At 41.1% G+C, this 20,989-nt stretch overlaps 1 protein-coding gene across 6 annotated transcripts in view; it reads left to right on the top strand.

The window, feature by feature from the left end:
- The window catches only part of pard3bb (par-3 family cell polarity regulator beta b), a 273,499-nt gene that overhangs the window by 60,905 nt on the left and 191,605 nt on the right, over positions 1 to 20,989 (top strand). For all 6 annotated transcript variants that reach the window (XM_053234427.1, XM_034304641.2, XM_026912654.3 and 3 more), the window contains one exon: positions 1,546 to 1,750. In XM_053234427.1, coding sequence (XP_053090402.1) covers positions 1,546 to 1,750 — 205 coding nt within the window. The remainder of the gene's footprint in view (positions 1 to 1,545; positions 1,751 to 20,989) is intronic.

The following is a 20,989-nucleotide window of genomic DNA, read 5'->3' as shown; positions in this document are numbered from 1 at the left end:
CTCTCTCTCTGTACATTTAACATATAAAGTCTAATAAAGGAAAATGATCAGAATCAGAATAAATGGATGAACAGATGGATGGATGGATTGATGGGCTGGGAGCTGGCTGGATAAAGGATAGATGGAGGGCCGTGTTACAATTGCATGTGACACATGAAAAGAAGGGTGTTAAATGAAGATGAAGGAAAGGGGAAGATAATGAATAGATGGTTTGCCAACTGCTTTTGTCATTAGGCTCCTGTCTCCCTCCCTCTTCTTCCCCTTTCTCTCTGTCTCTTTCTCAGTCTCTCTGCTGCACTCCATCACTCTTTATTTCTAGTGCATGAACTCCCCTTTGTCACACTTCTCCCACCCTCTACCCCAGTTAGTGTTTTATTTAGATAATTCCATGTTGTCGTTTTGTTCATTCTTGGCCTTGAAGGCAGGAAGGCTGTGGCTTTGCTAGCAAACTTCTCTTTCTCTGTGTTAAGGTTTGTACATCCACAGTATATATACACCTGCACAAACACAAACACACACACACACACACTTGTATGGAGATCTAAATGCAGACTCAGTTACTCCGTGAATGGCCTGGAATTCCTCTGCATAACACTGTGTGTGCAGTACACACATGCAGATCATTTTCTGATGGACCTCATCACAAACTGAGACCAAACACACCGACCATGTTGGGCTCCTTAAACATCCTCTATAGCGTGCTGATCCGGAAGGCACTTTAGGAAACAGGCTTGGAGAAGAGCCTTAAATAGCTTTTAAACAAACTTGATTTTATTTTATGATGAAACTAGTAGAACAAATATGATTTTTAAATACATATCTCCTTGTGTATATAGATTGGTATCAGGGTCAAATTGGTTATGAGAGAGCTAAATGAATTAGTTTAGATTTTTAAACCAATACACTCTCAGTTCTTCTGTTAAAAAAATAAATAAATAACATCATATATGCAAATTATTAAGAGGAAAACATGCTACCTGGAATCTTGCAGCCGCACAGCCTGCATGCTGAGCTAGCTAATTGTTAGTAATGACCAAATTCATAGTTGTTATGCTACCAAATTGCTATATATGCTAATTTTTTATGCTAGATTTTGGTTACGGTTACGGTTATATAAATAGCTGAGAATATAGAAAATAGAAGACAGTGTAACACTGAATGCTATTTGTGTTTATCAGTGGGAAATGCAGGCTTATTAACTAGCCAGATAGCGCATTGTATAGCAGGAGGTGTTCAAATTTGCATATCCTTCTTATCCTGACATTTCTAATAAGGACAAAATTGTAGCAATGTTCTTAAGCAAAGATTCTTGAGTGCTAAAACACAAATTAAACAATTTAAATATAAATATCAGGCAGCTCACCAAAGCCTGACTCTCCTCCTCTCTCTTTCTGTTGGAAGTTTCTAGAATGCACTCACATTTCACAGCTCTCGATGTACAGCCAGAAAGTGTTAGTTTCAGTGTGTGAAGTTGCACATGCTTGGGAACACTGTGCATATTGGTACTGAATGTCTTTCTCTCCCCCCCTCCTCTCTTTTTGATAGCTAATTGCAGTGTATGAGGAACAAGAGGCCCGGCAAAGGGGAGCGACGAGTCCCGGGAACAGCAGCATTGGCGTCGTTAACATTAACACAAACGGCGGTTGTGCTCCAGGACAGCCGAGCCCTGAGCCCTACGACGCCGAACTCGTCTGTTTCCAGCCAATCCGAGGAGGGGAGATCGAAGTCAACTCCTCTGTTCTTAAAGCCAGTATGTTACCTACATAAACAGAAATTTAGATGCATGAAGGGACTGGGGAACAATTTTTATAATGGCAACCAGCCCACAAAAGGAAGGAATATGAAAATTGCTTGCTTTTCACTATCCACTAAATCTGTGCTTAACTTTACAGAATGAGTAGATTGGATTGTCATAGCTTGAAGGATTTCTGGCATACAGCTGTGTAGCTGATGTTAAAAATTGTCGAGGTTTATGATTCCATTGGCAGTCTGGCCTGCCACATGAGCCTCATTTATAAGTGTTGATGTTTAGCAGACATCTTTGACTGGTTCTTTGTTTAGAAGTTAATGAGGAATGTAATGACAGATTCTCATTGCTTTAAAGTTTGGAGGATAATGAGATTGGTAATAGAAAGAACATGGTGTTGTGTTAAGATGTAAATTCTCTCTCTCTCTCTCTCTCTCTCTCTCTCTCATATTGTGTTCCAGACTCCTCCGCCGTAATTGTGTGACTCTGATTTGTTTTGCTGTCATGTTAGGGTAAATGTACTATCTGCATCATCCTGTTGCAGCATATGGGATGTGGTATGCTATACTAATCACATTTTTCACGGAGGCGAGGGTTGGAACCAAGTTTTACACACACTGTTATCGAGGAGCAGCGGCAGAGAAAACAGCTAATAATTTAAGTGATCTGATTTCTCTGTCAGGGTTTTTTTTTAATAGACTTGGCTGTGGTAATTTTTTGAGCATGTGTCTCATTTGACCTTAAAGCTCCATCTTATGCCACAGGCTTATAAATGTCACAGGCAATGCAAAAAACATGTGCCGGCATCCCCCAGCGTCGTATAATGTGTGGGAGGTAGGACATGCCGTGTAGTCGAATCCAAACTTGGTGAAGGTTGAAGGTGAAGGAGACGTGGATCTGTGTGAGGTTATGCAGTGTTGCGCGTGTGTGTGTATTTTTGTCCTACTTTTCAAGTTGCCTTGTAAATCCCCTCCTTATGTTTTAAGTTTCATTGTAATAGCAGACAGGGGCTTGTAACCACGTTTAATGTGTTGGCCAGTGGATTTTTTCATTGCGAGCCAGACATTCCTGAGCCCACCTCCAGTTTCTCCCATTTCTGCAGCAAAGCCTAGGTGTCGGCTGACAGAGTAATATTTTTTTTTCCTTTTCATTTGCCATGGCTGTAAATATGCAGTTTGTCACGTCTGCAGAGTCATACAAAGTTCTTTGATGTGCAGGGAGGGAGAGATCATGTATACACACACACACACACTCCTGGGACATAAGGATGTGACCAGTGTGCTTGTAATTCTATATCTAACATTCTTGAGACTCAACTTAATGAGAATTGATTAAACACATATCTGTATCATTGACAACTGATATTGATGTATTATCCATTTCTCTTTTCAAAATTGAAAAGGAGCGCACACACACACACACACACTCAGTATTTCTAAGGACGTACCTATTTGAATCTCAGAGGCATGATGAGATTATAAATCGATATTTTTTTTTATCCATGTTGAGTCATCTCCAATTTTGATTTCAATAGACTGCATTATTTGTTTATGCAATACATCCACTTGCTTTTGCAACATTGTATTTTCATTTATCCTGAAAAACACTAGTACTAATGTACACTATACAGTGGATATTAAAAGTCTACACACCCCTGTTAAAATAGCAAATTTTCGTGATGAAAAAAGTTAAACCAAGATAAATCATGTCAGAATTTTTCCACCCTCAATGTGAAATTACAACGTATAAAAATTAAGTGAAAAACAATCAGAAGCCTATTAGGGGAAAAATAGGAAAAATAAAAAAGTTACAATAACCTTGTTGCACACCCTTTTATAATTGGGGATGTGGCTGTGTTCAGAATGAACCAAACAATATTCTGATTAACCCCAAATAAAGACCAGCTGTTTCTGTAGGATTTTCTTGACATCTTCTTGGATTCATCTGACAGCCTAAGCCATTGTCTGCCAAGAGCTTACAGAGCATGTGCGGGGTCTCACTTGTCGAAAGATATCGCTCAAGAGTGGGGTATAAAAGAATTTTCAGAACATTAGATGTATCGTGGAACACCGTGCAGGCCATCATCAACAAGTGGAAAAAATGGAGCACCACGATGACATCACCAAGAACAGGACGTCCCTCTAAAATTTTTCAAAAGAACAAGACAAAAACTTACCAGAGAGGCTGCCAAGAGACCTACAGCAACATTAAAGGAGCTGCAGGAACATCTGACAAGTACTGGCCACTCCCTGCATGTGTGAGCAATCTCTCATATTCTTCAAATGTCTGGGCTATGGGGTAGGGTGGCTAGATGGAAGCCCTTTCTCACAAAAAACACCCAAGCCCAACTAAATCACAACAAACCATTTGGCAAAATGTGTTATGGTCTGATGAGAACAATTCCAAAAGGAAAGTTTGGTGCAAAAAAAAAAAAAAAAAAAAAAAAGAAACCACTTCAACAAAAGAACACCATACCTATACCTATGGTGAAGCATGGTGGTGGCAGCATCATGCTTTAGGGCTGCTTTTTTCAGCCAGAACTGGGGCTATTATCAAGGTGGAGGGAATCATGAATAGCTACATTTACCAGTCGATTTTAGTGCAAAACATTTAGGTGTCTGCTAGCAAACTGGAGATGAAAAGGAATTTCAATTTCTGCATGACAAAGACCCAAAGCATACATCCAGTTCAACAAAGGAACGGCTTAACGCTTGTTACGTTTGTAACTGTGGTTCTGTGAATTCTGGATGACCGCCAGAGGTGGTGCTAAGCACTAATGGATAATCGCTGTGCCAGCTAGATAGGTCGAGAAGGAAATACCAACAGAGTCATGTCATGACGTAGACCGAGATGCGAGGATATAAACCACAGCAGCTCAATGCCCAGCCTCGGAATGCTTTCTCACGCATTCTGAATGACGAGGAACTCTGGCGGTCATCCGGAATTCACAGAACCACAGTTACATATGTAACAAGTGTTCTGTTTCATTCCTCCTGACTGCCAGAGGTGGTGCTAAGCACTAATGGATGACACATACCAACACAGTCATGAGGAATGCCACCCACCTGCATCAAGGATGCTTCAGAAGGACTGCAGAACTCACATTATGGGAAGCAGCCACGTTGACCTTGTAGAAATGCGCAAAGGTACATGGAGAGGACCAGGTAGCAGCTGCACAGACCACCCTTGCGTACCTCACCATAACGGACAAATAACTGATCCGTCTGTCTGAAAGAAGCAGTAGACTTAACATAGCACCTTAAAGCCCGTGTAGGACACAGCAGATGAGACCTCCCCCGATTGCATCAGAGGGAGAAAGAGGAGATTGGAAAGCAGCCAGGTAAATAGACTGGTTCACAAATTGAGGTGACAAGACCTTAGGAAGGAAAGCCGGATTAGGCCGAAGAATGACCCCAGAATCCTCTGGTAACCAGCGTAAGCACGATTCACTAACCGACAGGGCATGAAGCTCACCAACGCGTTTAGTGGAAGCAATGGCTAACAGAAAAGACACTTTCAGGGACAGCCACTTAATATCCACAGCATCCAATGGCTCAAACTGTGGTGTACAAAGAAAATCTAAAACAAGCGGCAAGTCCCAAACAGGAAAGAGAGTAGAACGAACAGGCTTTAAACGCCTTGCTCCCTTCAGAAAACTACATACAAGGTTGTGAGACCCCAAGGATGCACCATCGACCGGGGCATGATAAGTAGAGATGGCAGCAATATAAACTTTCACGGTAGAAGCCGCTGTCCTCTAAGAGATGCTGTAAAAAACTCAATACTTTTGGCACAGTACAATGAACTTGGTCAAGTCCTTGCTCCCCACACCAAGATGAGAAAATTCTCCAACGAGCAGCATAAAGCCGTCGTGTTGAAGGAGCCCTAGCGTTACCATTAGTGTTCACAACTGCTGGCTCACAATCAGTTAACTGAGAAGTGGACCCTCTGGCCAAACCCAAAGCTGAAGACGAGCTGGGTCCGGGTGCCAAACACGGCCATTCAGCTGAGAAAAGAGGTCCTGTCTGATGGGAAGCTGCCACGGCTCACCCTGTAACAGACTCAGAAGAAGAGGAAGCCATGGCCTGGCTGGCCAACGAGGTACCACTAAAACCACCCTGTGTTTGGACAGAAATATTCGGTGTAGGGTCTCCCATAGAAGTAGAAAAGGAGGGAACGCGTACAATAGGCAGTTCGGCCATTCGTGAGCTAACATCCTGTCCCAATGGGCTGGATGCCTCTGCCCTCGCAAACCACCAATGGCAATGCCTGGTTAGCTCCGAGGCAAATAGAATGACCTCTGCCTTGCCAAATCAGCTGCACCACATCCGGGCGAAGCCTCCATTTGCACAGAAGCAGTAGAGCCCTGGACAGAGCATCCGCCACTTGATTGTCCGATTCTGGAAGATAAACTGCCTTTAATGAAGCCAGTCGCCCTTGAGACCATCTGAAGATCTTGCGAGTTAGTTGTAAGGACGCAAGAGACCTGGTGCCGCCCTGGTGATTCAAATGAAAAACTGTTGACGTGTTGTTGGACCGGACAAGTACATGGCGGCCTAACAGATTTTGTAAGAAGTGTTTTAGCGCTAGATACACCGCCTTCAGTTCCTGAACATTGATATATTCTAAGGCCTCCTTTGCTGACCAGCGGCTACCAATCCCCCTCCGGTTCCATGTTGCCCCCCATCGTGTCAGTGAAGCATCGGTTGTGATCACTTCCCGATGAGAGGGCACCACTCCTAGTGGCACTCCAGCCCTCAGAAATGTTACCCGTTTCCAGGGTTTCAGTGCTCTGACACAAGCAGAAGAGACAACAATCATGCGATGGTGATGTCTCGTTGAGTCTAGCCCTAAGCTGTTGCACCACCTCTGAAGAGGCCTGAGGTGAAGCAACCCTAAGGGAATCACGGATGTGGCGGCCGCTAACATCCCCATCAGTTGTAAAAGGACACCATAAGGTATCCTTGCCCCCAGACGGAAATGAGTCAACAACTGAAGAACACTGACTGTCTGAGTGTGAGACAGTGTGGCAGACACACTGTCGTTGGGGCGCAGAGCAGCCAATCGTCCAAATAAGGCAGAATCCTCATGCCCTTGGACCAAAGAGGAGACAGAACTGCACTCACGCATCTCGTAAAAACACGAGGAGCTAGAGACAGCCTGAATAGCAGGACTCTGAATTGATAGCCTTGACCCTGAAAACTGAATCTTAGGAACTTCCTGTGGTGGGGAGCAATGGGAACATGGAAGTAAGCATCCCTCAAGTCTACACTCACAAACCAATCTCCTTTCATCACAGATCGAAGAGCGTCGACTGTGCGTAACATTCGAAAACGAAGACAGTTTAGGAACACATTGAGGCGTCGAAGATCCAGAAGTGGCCGGAAACCGGCATCCTTTGTTGGAACAAGGAAGTATGTCGAGTAAAAATCGTACCTCTGTCTGAGAGGGGGAACTTTTTCTATGGCTCCTATCAACAACAGCGAATGAATTTCCGTGGAAGAATTCCTGAAAACTTTGGAGGCTGACGTCCGAACTGCAAAGTGTATCCCCTGTTCAGAGTTGTCAGAGTTGTCAGAACCCAGGGGTCGGATGTTGATGTTTCCCAGTAATGTAGGTGCTGTGCAGTGAAACGGCCGACTGTCAGCCCAGAAACTTCAGGGTTGATGTGGCCCCCCTTGATGATGGTGGGGAAAAGGGCGGCGTGACTGAGTCTCTCTGGCCACTCTGTGTCACTGTGGCATCTGAAGTTGGGGGCTACTATGGTGACACAACCGCTGCTCTGAACTCGAGTAGCGTGGGTGAGCTGGTGTCAATGGCATCCTAAAAGGAGGAGCCCGTGGGGCCTGAGTTAACTGTCGTGTGGCCTCTGACAACTTCATTCTCTTTTCTAGTAGTTCAGAAACGTTGGGGCCAAAAAGATGTCCCGGTACAATTGGTAGTTCCCTCAATGTCCTCTTACAGTCTTCAGACAACCTTGCCTGAGCAAGCCATACCTGCCGTCGGACTGTTAGAAGGGTCGCCGAAAGTGTCCCAAGTTCACGTGTTACATGACCTATAGTCAACAGGGCAGTCTGTAAGAACTGAGGTACAGAGGGGTCAACATTCACTGACTCTAATGTGGTGTTACAGGCAAGCAGCAGCTGGCAAATAGTATTCTCCGCCCAGTTTATGTAGGCTACGGACTCATGTGCTTTTTTCAGTAATGCGTCAGTACGACCACATTAGGGCATTTGGGCAGCAGAGTGCCCAAAACGCTTCATCTGGTGATACCGCCAATGCTGCCACCAGCTGTTCAATTTCAGGTGCCCGACCTACTCCAAAAAAGTCAGCCTCAGCCATTGAGGCAAGAGTGCGGGCTGTCTTTGACCTCCTCTTAGGCACATTGGAGCCGTGTTAATGCACTGGAGAATTCAGCCCCAAAGTCTTTGCATGGAGGCATAGTAAACATATTATTTTGCTTGAAGAACACCTTAGTTTGAGCAGGCTGAACAGAGTTATCGAGACCCAAACGAGCCAATCCCATCTGCAGAATCGAAAGAATGTCATCAGGAGAAGACTGGCCTGCACTAGATGAATGTACAGACCCACCGCTTGAACCACCAGCAGCAGACAGGCTGGAGAGAGCATCCAGCGGGGGGGCCAGGCTGCATGGCAGGATCCACCAACTCTTCATCAAGGAAATGTGAATTAGATGCACTCATGGATAAAACGTCTAAATCGATAGTCTTTGGGGGTTGGAAATCAATCTCATTCACTGAAGTGTTCTCCGTAGGCTGATACCAGGGGTTGTAAAGACTGAAGAAGACATTTCGTCTCTGCCATCTCTGGAGAGAGAGTAGCAACAGTCTTTGATAGCGACGTTTCTGTTTGTGGCGACGATTTCTTTTTGGTCGGTGGAGTGCCAGCAGCCGCTGATGTGCAATGTTTTTGAGTGCGCTGTGGCGCTGAATACGACTGCGCGAGGCTAGCAGATGAGGCTAGCTCTGCAAGACGAAGCTGTCTTTCTGACAGCGGCAGCATGGAACCGAAAGATTTAACGTTATAAGGAAGAGGAATTATACGTGAGTTATCAGAACTGCCTTCGGATAGTACTGCAGGGCAACGAGAGTTTATGCGACGGTGAGTAGGCGATGAAATCAATGATAAATAGGTCAGCGGGGAAACGCTACCTAAGTGCGGTCGAAACCAGCCACCGGATAGTACCGTGAAGCACAGGGTATCACCGACAAATGATCTACGTCATGACTACGTTGGTCCATGTCATGACTTGACTCTCTTGGTATTTCCTTTTCGGCTCTAGCTGGCGCAGCGATTATCCATTAGTACTTAGCACCGCCTCTGGAGGTCCGGAGGAATGAAACAGAACCAAAAGCACGTCAAGGTTTTTGAATGGCCGAGCCAGAGTCCAGATCTAAATCCAACTGAAAATCTGTGGGGTGACCTGAAGTGGGCTGTGCACAGGAGAGCCTGACAGTTTGATTGATCTAGAATGTTTTTTACAAGAAAGAGTGTGAAAATAATGCCAAGTCAAGATGTGCCATGCTGATAGACTCTTACCCAGAAAGACTGAGTGGTGTAATAAAATCAAAAGGTACTTCAACAAAGTATTAGTTTAGGGGTGTGCACACTAAGGCAACTTAGGCAAAAAAAGTTTCTGATTGTCTTTCACTTTATGTGTATACTTCGCAATTTCACAATAAAGGTAGAAAAGGTTCTGACATTATCTTTATTTATTTATTTATTTATTTATTTATTTATTTTGTCACATCCATCATATGGCCACTATATGGAACAGGTTTGGGCCCCTTAGTTCTAGTGAAGGGAAAACCTTCAGTGTACAAAGACATCCTAGACCATTGTGTGCTTCTAATGTTGGGGTAACAGTTTGGGGAAGGAACACATATGGTTATGATGGTCAGGTGTCCACATCCTTTTGGCTATATAGTGTATTTCTATCTCATATCTCAGAATGAATTTTACTGTTTGATTCTACTCAAATAATTTCATAATATTTGATAAAATTAACGTTTGAAGGAAGAAGAACAATCCATATTCAAATAATTACTGTTCAGTGGGCTTCTTTCTACTTTACACAGTTAATCTATTCACTTGTTTCCTAAACGTTTTGATCCAGTGACCTTTATGCTTCATGTAGCGAAAAGTTTACTTTGACTTATTTAAAAAATATTTCATTACTTAAAAAAAATTGCACGTGATGATGCAAGTACATATCAGAATCATGTTCTGTGACTGAATCTGAAGATCTGTTGAGTATATTGTATAGTGCACATTTTTAGTGCCATTATTATACAGTCAGGTCCATAAATATTGGGACATCGACACAATTCTAACATTTTTGGCTTTATACACCACCACAATGGATTTCAAATGAAACGAACAAGATGTGCTTTAACTGCAGACTGTCAGCTTTAATTTGAGGGTATTTACATCCAAATCAGGTGAACGGTGTAGGAATTACAACAGTTTGCATATGTGCCTCCCACTTGTTAAGGGACCAAAAGTAATGGGACAGAATAATAATCATAAATCAAACTTTCACTTTTTAATACTTGGTTGCAAATCCTTTGCAGTCAATTACAGCCCGAAGTCTGGAACGCATAGACATCACCAGACGCTGGGTTTCATCCCTGGTGATGCTCTGCCAGGCCTCTACTGCAACTGTCTTCAGTTCCTGCTTGTTCTTGGGGCATTTTCCCTTCAGTTTTGTCTTCAGCAAGTGAAATGCATGCTCAATCAGATTCAGGTCAGGTGATTGACTTGGCCATTGCATAACAGTCCACTTCTTTCCCTTCAAAAACTCTTTGGTTGCTTTTGCAGTATGCTTTGGTTCATTGTCCATCTGCACTGTGAAGCGCCGTCCAATGAGTTCTGAAGCATTTGGCTGAATATGAGCAGATAATATTGCCTGAAACACTTCAGAATTTATCCTGCTGCTTTTGTCAGCAGTCACATCATCAATAAATACAAGAGAACCAGTTCCATTGGCAGCCATACATGCCCACGCCATGACACTACCACCACCATGCTTCACTGATGAGGTGGTATGCTTAGGATCATGAGCAGTTCCGTTCCTTCTCCATACTCTTCTCTTCCCATCACTCTGTCTATCATCTATCTCTACTATCATCTGTCCATAGGATGTTGTTCCAGAACTGTGAAGGCTTTTTTAGATGTCGTTTGGCAAACTCTAATCTGGCCTTCCTGTTTTTGAGGCTCACCAATGGTTTACATTATGTGGTGAACCCTCTGTATTCACTCTGGTGAAGTCTTCTCTTGATTGTTGACTTTGACACACATACACCTACCTCCTGGAGAGTGTTCTTGATCTGGCCAACTGTTGTGAAGGGTGTTTTCTTCGCCAGGGAAAGAATTCTTCGGTCATCCACCACAGTTGTTTTCCATGGTCTTCTGGGTCTTTTGGTGTTGCTGAGCTCACAGGTGTGTTCCTTCTTTTTAAGAATGTTCCAAACAGTTGTTTTGGCCACGCCTAATGTTTTTGCTATCTGTCTGATGAGTTTGTTTTGTTTTTTCAGCCTAATGATGGCTTGCTTCACTGATAGTGACAGCTCTTTGGATCTCATCTTGAGAGTTGACAGCAACAGATTCCAAATGCAAATAGCACACTTGAAATGAACTCTGGACCTTTTATCTGCTCATTGTAATTGGGATAATGAGGGAATAACACACACCTGGCCATGGAACAGCTGAGAAGCCAATTGTCCCATCACTGTTGGTCCCTTAACAAGTGGGAGGCACATATGCAAACTGTTGTAATTCCTACACCGTTCACCTGATTTGGATGTAAATACCCTCAAATTAAAGCTGACAGTCTGCAGTTAAAGCACATCTTGTTCGTTTCATTTGAAATCCATTGTGGTGGTGTATAGAGCCAAAAATGTTAGAATTGTGTCGATGTCCCAATATTTATGGACCTGACTGTACCCAGTGTAGTGAGGGTAAAATTTTAAAAAGAGAGTTAGAATTAAGCCTAAATGTGAAGACGAGATTGATGGCCGATTGTCTACTAAAAACTGTCAAATCTAGCTAAGTATCAGTTACAGAAGACATTAGTGTGGGTAAATAAATAAAAATGAATCTTATGGTAAATTTATATTTTCCTTGCTTTTATACAATACAAACACTTAATGCAGCACATTAGTATTCATTCTGTGCCATCATAGAGTTATAGATTAATTATATATATATATATATATATATATATATATATATATATATATATATATATATATATATATATATATATATATATATATATATACAGTTGAGGTCAAAAGTTTACATCCCCCTTTCAGAATCTGCAAAATGTTCATTATTTTACCAAAATAAGAGGGATCATACAAAATGCACGTTATTGTTTATTTAGTGCTGACCTGAATAAGATATTTACATAAAAGATGTTTATGTATAGTCCACAAGAGAAAATAATTGTTGAATTTATAAAAATGACCCCGTTCAAAAGTTTACATCCCCTTGATTCTTAATACTGTGTTGTTACCTGAATGATCCACAGCTGTGTTTTTTTGTTTAGTGATAGTTGTTCATGAGTCCCTTGTTTGTCCTGAACAGTTAAACTGCCTGCTGTTCTTCAGAAAAATCCTTCAGGTCCCAAAAATTCTTTGGTTTTCCAGCATTTTTGTGTATTTGAACCCTTTCCAACAATGACTGTATGATTTTGAGTTCCACCTTTTCACACTGAGGACAACTGAGGGACTCATATGCAACTATTACAGAGGGTTCAAACACACACTGATGCTCCAGAAGGAAAAACCATGCATTAAGAGCCGGGGGGTGAAAACTTTTTGAATTTGAAGATCAGGGTAAATTTAACTTATTTTGTCTTCTGGGAAACATGTAACTATCTTCTGTAGCCTCTGAAGGGCAGTACTAAGTGAAAAAATACGATATTTAGGCAAAATAAGAAAAATGTACACATCTCCATTCTGTTCAAAAGTTTTCACCCCCTCTTAATGCATGGTTTTTCTTTCTTGAGCATCAGTGAGCGTTTGAACCCTCTGTAATGGGGGATGTAAACTTTTGACCTCAACTGTATATAACATAATTTATCCTCTATTACAATATTAAAAGGACTTTTTAAATAAAATATGTTTGGTACTGTTGGCATTTTTCTGTTAAAACATTTTAATTATACAGGTAAGCTGATGTACACTGGAATCTTTTAAGACAGAATCACAATGTGTCTAAAAAGAATCTAATTCCCCCCCCCAAACCTTAATGATCATTCACACTCCTGTAAATGTAAGAAATGAGGGTGGAACCGGTAGAGCTTGGAATTCTTTAAGTGCCATTTTTACACTTGTGTAAACTGAAAGTGATATTATCTGGAGATATTATCATCTTCATATCCAGATATCTGAATATCAAAGTAGCACACGCACGCACACACACTATTCATTTGATGTGGTGGTATTTCCCTGAGGCCGCCTCTCATTGCCCACCGATACGGCCTCACTAAGTGGATTATCACTGTGGTGTGAGTGAATGCTCAGTGGCCAGCCATCCATGAATACAGGAGGAATTTGTGGCTCTGCAGTCCCAGCACGGTCCTGTGTCCTCCCCTTTCATTGAGTTCCATGATGACCCGTGAAATCCCCGCAATGAAACCAGTGTGCTAATACTATTTTATGCTTTACTGGTTTGTTTTATTACTTCAATTAGTTTGCAAAGCAGAAGGCCAAAAAGAGGAAAAATCAATTTCACCTTTTTGAAGAGCCTCCTACCAGAGAGTAGTGTGTGTGCTGGGATGGATGGCAGGTTTTGGACGTGAGTTTTACTGAAATATTTAAGGGAAAGGTTAGGATTCAGTTTTGTAAAGATGCCTTTTGGTATTTTCACTTGCATCCTGACCCTTGTTTGGGTCCTTTGTCAGTGTGTTAACACCAGGTTGAGTGTTAATTTGATGTGAAAGGATGCTGGTTTTTATCTGTTTGTGGTCTCTGAATGTGCTTTTTTTTCCACTATGAATGTTGCCTTGATAAGCCAAGTAATAGAGTTATCTGGGCTGCATCAGTTTATAGGCATACACTCAAAACGCGGGATAAGTGAGCATATGGAACCTGTGGCACATGTCTCTCCAGTGAGTTGTGATGGATTGAGAAAAATGAACTCTGAGAGACCTGTTAGCTAGAACAAAATGTCTTATGACACAACCAATCCTGTAGCTTTTGTAACTCTCACTGTTGGCACAGCTTAGTCCTTTGAATTTTAGAATTTATAACTAGGAAAATCCAAAGAAAACACCCCCTCAACTCGGAATTCCTACTCAAACTCGGGAACATCTCCTCAACCTTGAGTTCAGCAAGTGACCTCAAATGCATGCTCATTTAGGTTAAGGTATGGTGATTGACTTGGCCAGTCTAAAACCTTCCACTTTTTCCCCTGATGAAGTCTTGTATTGTGTTGGCAGTGTGTTTTGGGTCATCTTGCTGCCTGATGAAGTTCCTCCCAATTAGTTTGGATGCATTTCTCCGTAACTTGGCAGACAGAATGTTTCTGTCGACTTCTGAATTCATTCTGCTGCTACCATCATGAGTTACATCATCAATAAAGATTAGTGCGTCCACCCAAGCCCAGTCCATGACACTGCCTCCACTGTGCTTGACCGATGAGCTTGTATGTTTTGGATCATGTTTCTTTCTCCACACTTTGGATTTTCTATAACTTTGGTAGAGCTTATCGCTGATGAGTGATTCGCATCTTGTGGTATGGCCTCTGTATTTTTGCTCTCCAAGTCTTCTTCGAACAGTAGATTGTGATACCTTCACCCCTGCCCTTTGGAGGTTTTTGGTGATGTAATTGACTGTTGTTTTTTGGTTTTTCTTCACAGCACTCACAATGTTTCTTTCATCAACTGCTGTTCTTTTCCGTGGCTGACCGGTTCAATGTCTGGGTGTCTTTCAGGACATTCAGGACATCCTTGGGCAATAGCTCTGATCGATTTTGTCTCTTTTTTCAGCTTCAGAATGGCTTTCTCCCATAGACAGCTCTCTGGTCTTCATGATGGTTTATCCTTTTTAACAGCAAATGCAGTCTTCACAGGCGAAACCCAGGACTCAAGCCAAGTGCAGACATTCAGAGCTATTAATTGATTAAACACTCAATCAAACAGAGCACACCTGGGCAACAAAACACATATCAGTCGCATTTTCCAATATTTTTGATCACTTGAAAAATGGGTGGGTTCAAACAAAAGTTGCCATGTTCTAAGTCATTTAACACATCTAGATGTAAATATCAGGAAATGAAAGCTGAAATTCTAATCAGTCGTCTCATATTCATCTTTTGATCTTAAACCCAAATGTCTTTGGTGTAAAAGAACTGACCGTGCTGTTCCAAAACTTTTGGAGCAGACTGTGTATTCTCTATACTTTTTTAACTCGTGGCATCCAATAACAGTTAAGCCAGATAAATGTGCTAGAAGATTAATATAAACATTCTTTGCATTTATATTTTATGTATATTTTACAATTTTTACAGTTGCAACATATGTCTTGGGTTTTTATAGGCTTTAAAGTATTGTTTAGAGCTGGATTTGAGCATCAGGAAATACATATCAGTGTTGAATAAATACTGAATGATACTGAAAGCATAGACGAGGATAAGGTTTTTGGCCATTTTGCCAAGTCCGGCATTTGGAACTTTTTGTGACACAGGCTTTTGTCTTTCTGTTTTATATTTTCCCCATTTCTTATACAAACTACTTCCATACTAATACAAACTACTGCCACTAGTTATTTCCTTTCACACAGACACAGAATGTTTGTGCTGATCGTCAGTTTTAGTTCTTTGACAGGTTTCCTGCTAGTTTCTTGGAGTGTCATCATTCTAGTACTCAGGTGTAATACACTTGTCATTACACTTGTGCAGTTCTTCTGATTCTGGGTTGACAATACCGGCCCTAGTGTATGGCAGCAATTCATCTAGTCTAGAAGATTAGACGCATTGCTGCTATAGGACTTCCTGTTGAGAGCTTATGAGCATAGATTTATGTGGAATGGAAATATGTACAATGACTAAAGCAATGTTTATTGAGCCCAATGTAATTTATTCTCAATCTACCTACTTGATCAGTTCGCACACAGTAAGAATGTAAGTTTTGAGGGCTGTGTGTCTCAGTAATAATGGGACAGCATGGCATATTGCAGTTGTATTGCTACATATTGTGATTCTGATGTCTTGTAATATATTGAAGAAAAAAAAAAGCCCTGAGCCCTGGTTAAAAATTGACCCAAGTATTTTCCATATGTTCCATCATATAAATGCCTTGACTGATTCAGAAACTCTATTGTGCAACATCAGTGTTCCCTATACATAATAAACAGTTATAGTCATTTAATAAATGGCTTATTTCTGCATTACAGCCTGTGATATCCCTATAGCGAAGACCAATATTGTGATAACAATCTATGATGCAGCCGTTGTGTGCCCACAGGGGTGAGTAGGGGTTGTGACTCCGTCCCTCCCTCTCACTGTGGGATGATTGGAGCATATTGATCCCCAGACTGCTGCTTGCCTGCTCCAGGGGGAGAGAGGGGTGTTATCAGAAACTCCCACTGAGCAAGTCACTAATAAGGCAGGATCAGTCTCAGAGATGTGGTTGTGTGGACACACATGCACAAAACACACACACACACTCAGTTCACATTGCGGGAACTCAAACGCATGTGTCTAAAAACACTTTAATCAATAGGTGACTATGTGCACTGAAGGGTTTGGCCCTAATCAGGCGGAGATAGTGCTGTCTTTTAACAAAAAAAAAAAAAAACAAGCCAACGGATATCAATCTGAAAACTTATTGATATACAAAACACCTCCCTTGCTTTTTTATGTTTTTTTATATGCATTAAAAAAATGCAGTTTGTTTAGAAATAGAAATGTCCAAGGTAGAAAATTGTTGTTGAAAGTCACTCATTTTGGTGCACTTTGGTGCACTTTTTATTTGCAATTTTTAACTTCAGGTTCAAGAATTAAGGCAAGTTCATCAGTGGCAAGGAGGTTAGCTCTGCTCTGCTTCTTTAACTCGTCTTCGTCAGTTGGTGCCATTGTTCTGAGTGGTGCCACTTTGTGTGGCACTTGTGCATATATGATTGCAGTCTAACATTTCCTATTTAAAACTCTGTCACTTCCCAGGAGAGGTGCTGCTCCATACAGCCCAAAGAGCAGCATATCTCCACTCAGGTCTTAACTTGCTTGTTCATTGTGTGTGTTTTTCCTCATTCTTTATTGTTATTAACAGAAAACATTCTGGTTTAAGCCATGCCCACTTCTGGTTCAGAACAGATAGTTTTGGTACACACTGGGAGTTTCTTGGCCTTGCTAAATTGTGTAAATGGGTTAGTTGCAAGATATCTAACTCATCATCCTTAAACAGTAAAAAACACAAAAGTAAAACATAGTTACAGCATTTAATCCAGCTCTTTCATTTTCATGCTCTTCACACTGGCAGGATTAGCACTTTTGTTTATTTGGATCATAGTTCTGCACAGCTAAACAAGGCTGATGGCTGACGATGCAACTTCGTGTATCAGTTTTCCCAAACGTGAAACACGATACAAAGTTATTCTTGTAAAATTTATATGCAAGAATAAATTGGGCCTTATAGAACATTTAACATAGAAAGAAATAAATTGTTGTTATCTGAGCATTCAGTTTAAAACGTTCATCAAGAGAACACCATACATAATCTGATCTGTCTTTCTATTTGATGGGGGATGTGTGCAGGGTTTGAGTCTGTGGGTAGAGGTCCCTCAGTTGCCTGATGCTGTCTTTAACCTCAGGGTCTCTATGTTGTTTTAGGCCAGAAGGTAATGTGTCCCTCAGGAGGTGCTGAAGCAGAGAGGCAGTGAATTACCTTTGTCACTCTGAACCCGTCTCCTCTAACACACGCAGCTCTGTGCTCTCCATCACGACCTAAGAGTTCACTGAGGTTTCCACATGTAAACATCTCTGCTGTGATCCGTCCATAACCTAAAAACAGCAGTCAGTCACGCTGTCAACCAGGAGATGAGACGGAAAGAGAGAGAGCGGTAGAGAAAGAGCATAAGAACAAAAGATGCGTATAAGTAGAGACAATGAGCAGAGGCAGAAGAGAGAGAGAGGGGAAAAAAGAGAAAAATTTGGAAGAGGTGCTATCAGAGATGAGCTCAGAGTTGTCAGTTGTAGGGGTTGGAAATGTGTACAGTATGATAAATATCGCAGTTGCACAGTTATTAAGGTATTAATCGACCATTTACAAACATATAGTGGAGATGAAAGGAAATATAAGCAAACAAAAATCAACAAATCTTCTAATTGTTCTTCTTTATGTCTTTTAAGGAGTGTTGTCAGAGGCCGTCTGTAGTAAGAATGATTGTTTCATGCAGGATGAATGACCCCTGTATAAATCACAGTATATTCATGATGGTTGTCACAAAACAGAAATCACATGCATACTACATACACCTCATTTTAATGCAATATTTTCCTTTATCTTAAATCCACTTGTCGTAGCTTGGCACGTTGGGTTTGGTCACATGACCACAACATGTACGTGACATGTATGTGATAGGAGCTCAAAAACTTTCAGGGCCCATTATCCCCTTAAGTGTCATTTCTTCATCTGTATTTTATTGTTCTATATTTTAAACTCAGACAATCCTCTAATTCATTGTGTCTTTATACTGAAGCAGAGACACGAAAACTCTTTTTCCCATAGGAAATGATGGAATATTTACCAAAATTTGTTATTTAGGAAGACCCTATCACTTTATCATTAAAGATGAAATAGTGACTGTGAGAAGACGCAAAAACAGACAGAAATGCATGTTAATGAGTCATTTAAAAAAAAGTTAGTGGTGAGATAACAGTCTGATCGTACACTATGACTAACCGTGACACCGTAACAACCCTAGCCAGTTGATAGAGGGTAAGAGGTGAAGAAGAGGAGAGGAAGTGTGTGCTTTAGCTCAGTAAGCCCTGTCTGGTAAAGCGTGTCTGGAGAGTCTCACCTGACGCTGTGTAGATGTGCTCAGTGTCAGCAGCATGTGAGAGGAAGCCTCTGAGACTGGTTATCTCCCGCACAGTCAGATCTGCCCACTTTCATCATGCCTGACATATTTATGAAAAGCACCAGGCTATAACCTCAACCTCCTATACTGTACGAGCATGTGTCTGTGTGATAAAGTGCAGATTTACTTAGGTGGTGAACAGGAACGGACCGTGGTGACCCGGCACAGAGAGCCCTTGTGTATCAGAAGCACACACTTCAGACACAGCTCTAAATAACCGCTGTCACGTCTCATCAAGTGGAAGTGAATAGAAAAAATGAATGTTAGAGAGATGATGTCTGTTTTGTTAACACGTGTGAATTCATCAGATACAACTTGCGCATGTATGAAGTCAAACTATACCCTAATAGAGATCTTCGAATGTATGACTTTTCTTCTTTCTATTTGTTTTGCTGTCTTCCTTTTACATGCTCACTGTTTCTAAGAAACATCTGATTGAAAGCATCATTGATTTTTCCATTTATGGCTCCAGGTTTAAGTGCATCATGGGTGCTCTTTAAATTCTGATCAATATTTGACCCTGCAAATATTTTTGACATGTATGCATTTTGTATATGTTTAGTGAGTACCCTAGAGACCACATGCTGGCCACAATATCATTTCAATGTTTTATGAGGTATGACTTCACAGTCTGTCACGCTTCTGCCCTTTCATAAGCCATCCTTATGGTCTTCATAAGCAGCACCCCATGAAACTGTTTTTTTTTTTTTTTGTTTGTTTTTTTTCTTTGTTTTTTTTATAAGGCATTAAATATTTAAGGCTTTTGAAATATTTTTACCATAGCCTCTAAACCTAATAATATTTGACAATTTATTGTATAAATGAATCACACATTCCCTCATGCATCCAGCAAAATGAAAGAGAGAGCGTTGGTAGAAAATAAACCTAGTGGAATATGGGGGGGGGGGGGGGGGGGGGGGGAAAGGGAAAGAAGTTGAGTAAAAAAAGAAAAAAATAGATGAAATGAAGAATAGGTGGGGGGAGAGAGAGAGAGAGCGAGCCCAGGGTGAACTAAAAAGCGAGATGGATGAAAGGACAGAGAGATACTCTGATGACTAAAGACCCCCAGGGCTGCAGTTTTAGCCCACAGAGCACAACGTCCTCTGAGTCGCTCTCCATCTTTTCAATCTCTCAGCCTGGATCCACACTCCTCAGCTTCCTGACATTCCCATCCATTATAAACCTACTCTAATGGTTCCACACTGCTGCCTGATGAATTGGGAGCTGAGGATCCGCATCGGAATAAAAAAAAAACAAAAAACAAAAAAAAACAGCATAAAGAGCGGGAAGTTGGCAGTGCCAATTCACTCAGCTGAAATCTAATCTCCGTCTTCAGAGGAGACCACAAGCTGCACTGGGCTAATGGCTGAGGGTGATGAATGCTGAAGAAGAGGTGTGTCTCTCACTTGAGGACAGTCTGTCTGTGGGGCATAGATGCTTAGTGCTGCTGGCTGATGATGGTGTGTAGTAAGAGCTGAGCAATATGACGATGTAATGTTGCTATTATTGCATGTCACAATACACTTTTCTGAGATATCACAGGTATCTTGAACGTTCATATTTAAAAAAGAATTACAAATTCTGATCAGCTTATCGTGATTCATATTAAGTATCATAGAAGGGTCTATATGATTATTTTTTCATAAAACCCACTACCTGTGCGTATAAAGAATGTGCAGGTCAGACTAATGGTGCGCATGGGTGTTTGAATACCAAGATAATACTGACATCACTGTTTGGGTATTTTCTTATGCCTTTTATCCACTTAATTGAGAAATATATTAAAAAAGGGGCTAGGGCTGGGCAATATAATAGGATAATATTGATATTGTGATAAACTAAAAAAAAGCATACTGTGACATAATTTCATATCATATATATCATGAATAAATAAACAATTGTAAACTAACTGGAAGCAGCTGATTGTACATTTTAATTTGTTAAATTGTAAATCAAATTTTAATTGTAAATTTTTAATTTTTACAGAATTTTCCTTTTCAGTGTCACATTGTTTATAATAAATAAAAAAGTTTTAAACATAAAAAAATTATGTTTGTTTATTAGTAATAAACAAATGTATTATTTTTGTATTATTCGTTTTCTTTATTGGAGCACTGCTGTCTTGCAGGCTGTT

Source organism: Pangasianodon hypophthalmus, chromosome 5 (assembly GCF_027358585.1).
Source record: "Pangasianodon hypophthalmus isolate fPanHyp1 chromosome 5, fPanHyp1.pri, whole genome shotgun sequence".
NCBI classification, from domain to species: domain Eukaryota; kingdom Metazoa; phylum Chordata; class Actinopteri; order Siluriformes; family Pangasiidae; genus Pangasianodon; species Pangasianodon hypophthalmus.
This window is presented reverse-complemented; position numbering and strand designations above follow the sequence as displayed.